General features: G+C 44.5%; 1 protein-coding gene across 1 annotated transcript in view; it reads left to right on the top strand.

The window, feature by feature from the left end:
- The window catches only part of FAM110B (family with sequence similarity 110 member B), a gene marked incomplete at its 5' end in the record, with an annotated part of 2,056 nt that extends 292 nt beyond the window's left edge, over nt 1-1,764 (top strand). Inside the window, one exon of the mRNA XM_077751757.1 lies at nt 7-1,764. Within this exon, the coding sequence (XP_077607883.1) occupies nt 7-339 (333 nt within the window). The remainder of the gene's footprint in view (nt 1-6) is intronic.
- Between the last annotated feature and the right edge of the window lie 2,139 nt (nt 1,765-3,903).

Genomic DNA, 3,903 nt, shown 5'->3' with positions numbered 1-3,903 from the left:
TCCAAGTCGGACTTGAGCGACAGGTACTTCCGCGTGGACGCCGACGTCGAGCGGTTCTTCAACTACTGCGGACTGGACCCCGAAGAGCTGGAGAACCTGGGGATGGAGAACTTTGCGAGGGCCAATTCCGACATCATCTCGCTCAACTTCCGCAGCGCCAGCATGATCAGCTCAGACTGCGAACAGTCTCAGGACAGCAACAGTGACCTTAGGAATGACGACAGTGCCAACGACCGGGTGCCCTACGGCATCTCCGCCATCGAAAGGAACGCCAGGATCATCAAGTGGTTGTACAGCATCAAGCAAGCCAGGGAGTCGCAGAAGGTCTCCCACGTGTGAGGGCCAGCGTGCGGAGGGGGGTGGGGCTCTGTCCGTGCATCCGCAGTCGTGAAGGTTGTGAGGTCTCCTTGCAGTGTTGTGAGCTTCTCCACTCTCTTTGTGTTGCCTGTTGTGCAATGTTTCCAAGTTGCATGCCTGTCAACATGGGGACCGACCCGGCTTCCTCGTCGACCGCTCGCCACCCGCCAAGACTTTCAGGCCAGAATCCAGCTAGGGCTCCCATCTTCAGCAAAACTGTTTACACGAAACACGGTATACGACTTCTTCGGTATTTATGTGGTTCTTGTGTTTTTATACCCCGCGCTCTTGTGTCTTAATTAAAGATTTTATCAACTGGCTTTTATGTTGAGAGTAGAATCTTTTCGAAATAAAGAGCCAATTTGCCTACCTGCGAGACCCAAACGGTGGGGAAGGAAGTGGGATCTGCTACCAGACAGACAACAGTGACTGACCTGAGGTAGAGAACCAGGCTGGGCTTTCTGAGGAAGAAAGGTGGGGAGCCTGACGTTAATCGTTTGCGTATCGGAATTCTCCTGCCACTTATTAAAGCGATGGGGCAACAGTGCTCCGTGTTGTGTCCGACTCAGTGTGTAAATGTGGGTGCTTCTGTGTAATACTGACCCCAAGGAAAGACAATCAGCTACGATGAAGGCGATTAAATCTAGGAGTTTGGGGGTTGGGGGGCTTGTTGATGTTCTGATTTGGGTTGGTTCCAGAAATTTCTACGATTAATCTTTTGACGGGAATGGCCATCCTAAAGTGGTACTAAATGTCTTTAAAAAAAGAAAAAAGTTGTTTGGTTTTTTTTGATCAAGAACTAACTCTATGCCGATTCTCTTCCCTCTCTCCGCCCCTTCCTGTGCTGTTGATTTATTTGGGAGACGGGGTTGGGGCTTGTGCAGGTCCGAGCTCCCAGAAGACATGAACGCAAATGGAAATGCCAGCCATATCAGTATAGAGCCTCCCATGCAAAAGTGAATACGTTTCGTCACTGAACCGTATCTGAGCAGTGCGATTGTGCCGTCTTGCATACGTTACTCTCTCAGGCTGTGGACCTTTGTTGCAGCTCTAGGAGACTGTAGAGACATGGGGCCATGTAGCTTTCCCACCCTTTGGTCTCCAGGGCTGCCTATCTATCACCTTGCTCCCCGTTTTCCCCCATAACCTGTCCCGCGGGTGGTTAGTTAGCTGTGGACCAGCTGACGGTCGTGGTGTGGTAGCAGAGAGGTAAACGTGTAGTGGTCAGCTTCATTCCTCTGTAGTCATGCTCCTAAGCTCTCAGCAGCACCACCTTAGACTTCATCGGCTAATGGGAAACTTTTTATGGTGTAAATGCTGTAAGACTCTGTACATACTTCAGTTGTTACGAAATCTTTAAGGAAAAAAAAAAGTTACGCTAATAAATAGCTCTGGTGCAGGCACTAATGGTGGTGGTTTCTCTTTGTCCTTTTCTTCGCTTCCTCCACAAAAAAACTCACCTTGGGACTGTGAGCCAGAAGCAGATTTTTGAGCATCCTAAAGAGACGTTATTTCAGTAAGTCCTTTTCACCGTATCACAGTTCTTCCAAACAGCGATAGCGATGTGCTTTTGCTAAAATAGCTTTATCAAGATTCCTCAAGTGTGCTGCCTCTTCTTTACTTAGTTCACACTTTGGTTATTTTTACCTTTTCTTGAACATCAGAATTTTTCACATCCTTTCCAAGACTTGTCAGTTGTAAATATTTATGAGTGTATACTGCAGAGACATACCTTTGGGTGTTCTTTGCTTGTGCAAGCCCAACGTCATGAACATCACGTGTGTCCATATACCCTTTCCTCCCGTTCATTCACTCCTCTTCCAACGGGCCATTTGATGAGTGGCTCCCTTTTTCAGGCCTTACAGGAGGCACACAACTACTGTGGTCAACCACACATTCGGCCTCGAGGGACACGGATTCTCACGTTTACTTTCAGAGAAACGTCACTCTTCTTAGTGGACGTATCTTATCTCTTCTTAGGGCAGTGAGCATTCAGGTATTTGCTGAATCAAGTTGTTTGAAGACTAACATTTCTTCCAAAGTTCCACATGATACGTAAATGTAAAAAAAAAGCACCATTTGAAAACTTTTCAGCGACAGAAATGATAAGATTCCCAACCAGTACTGTTTGTAACACTTCCCTTCTGAAAGTCAAATTTGGTTCGCGGTCTCTGTGCTACTTTTGAATTCTTTCTGGTTCTCTGATTAATACAGTTCAACTAGAACTTCTACTTCCCAGAAGAAACGTTTTGAAATGCAGCTTTTCCCAGAAGAAACGTTTTGAAATGCAGCTTTGTGTGGGTGATGACACAGTGCTTTCAAGACAATAGAATGAAAATAGGTTTCTTTCATTTAGCTCAAAATAAGTTATATATGTATATATACACACATGCATATATACATATATATATACACACATACATATACATATATATACATATTGCCTAATCATTAGGGCAGAAATGTGGCCATTTGAAATATTCATGCCTTCGCATTTATATATCCATCTCTTTCTAGGGCTATTGAAATACCAAAAATAGTGTCATTTCACTAAGGAAACCAGTTTTTTTTTTGAAGAGGAGCACTTTGTAGCTAATTTAATATCACTGCCCATGCTGTTTTAGTCCTGGACCTTGTTGAATCCTCCAACATTTCAAAACCACGTTTAATCTGTATTCCACCATAACTCAGTCTAATCCTAGGTGGCCTTAGTACTGTAGTGGACAAATGTGAGCCTTTGGGTTCCTTCCATAGAAGGTGGGGGCCCCTTATTTTCTTTTGGTTCTTGAAATGAGAGTTTCTATAAAGGACTGTTTCAAAGGCCTACTATTAAATCCTAAGAGTGAGATGCTTCCTGATTGTAAAGTCCTATTCACAAAGCACTGATTCTGTTAGTGCATGAAAAGTATCTTTGTGTGTGTGTGTGTGTGTGTGTGTGTGTGTGTGTGTGAGAGAGAGAGAGATAATGTTGGTAGGAATATAAAGTTGTGTAATTCAGCATACTTTTCTCCACACACAACATAGAAGGAAGCATGATTTTACAAGATGGCCCCAAATACTGGTTGTTTCTGAGAACCACCAAATTTGAAGACAGCCCTCCCAGACCCCACTCCCTCTGCCATTATCTTAATCCAGGCTCTCATCTTTGTCTCTGAATTATTGTTCTTATAACCTCCTAACTGGAGGTCCCTCTGCTGCCAATGCAGTCTCCCTTCCCAACCCATTTCATGCCAAAGATATCATAATNGAGAGAGAGAGAGATAATGTTGGTAGGAATATAAAGTTGTGTAATTCAGCATACTTTTCTCCACACACAACATAGAAGGAAGCATGATTTTACAAGATGGCCCCAAATACTGGTTGTTTCTGAGAACCACCAAATTTGAAGACAGCCCTCCCAGACCCCACTCCCTCTGCCATTATCTTAATCCAGGCTCTCATCTTTGTCCCTGAACTATTGTTCTTATAACCTCCTAACTGGAGGTCCCTCTGCTGCCAACGCAGTCTCCCTTCCCAACCCATTTCATGCCAAAGATATCATAATCA

The sequence above is a fragment of the Crocuta crocuta genome, unplaced genomic scaffold (genome assembly GCF_008692635.1).
Source record: "Crocuta crocuta isolate KB4526 unplaced genomic scaffold, BGI_CrCroc_1.0 scaffold20, whole genome shotgun sequence".
NCBI classification, from domain to species: Eukaryota; Metazoa; Chordata; class Mammalia; order Carnivora; family Hyaenidae; genus Crocuta; species Crocuta crocuta.
This window is presented reverse-complemented; position numbering and strand designations above follow the sequence as displayed.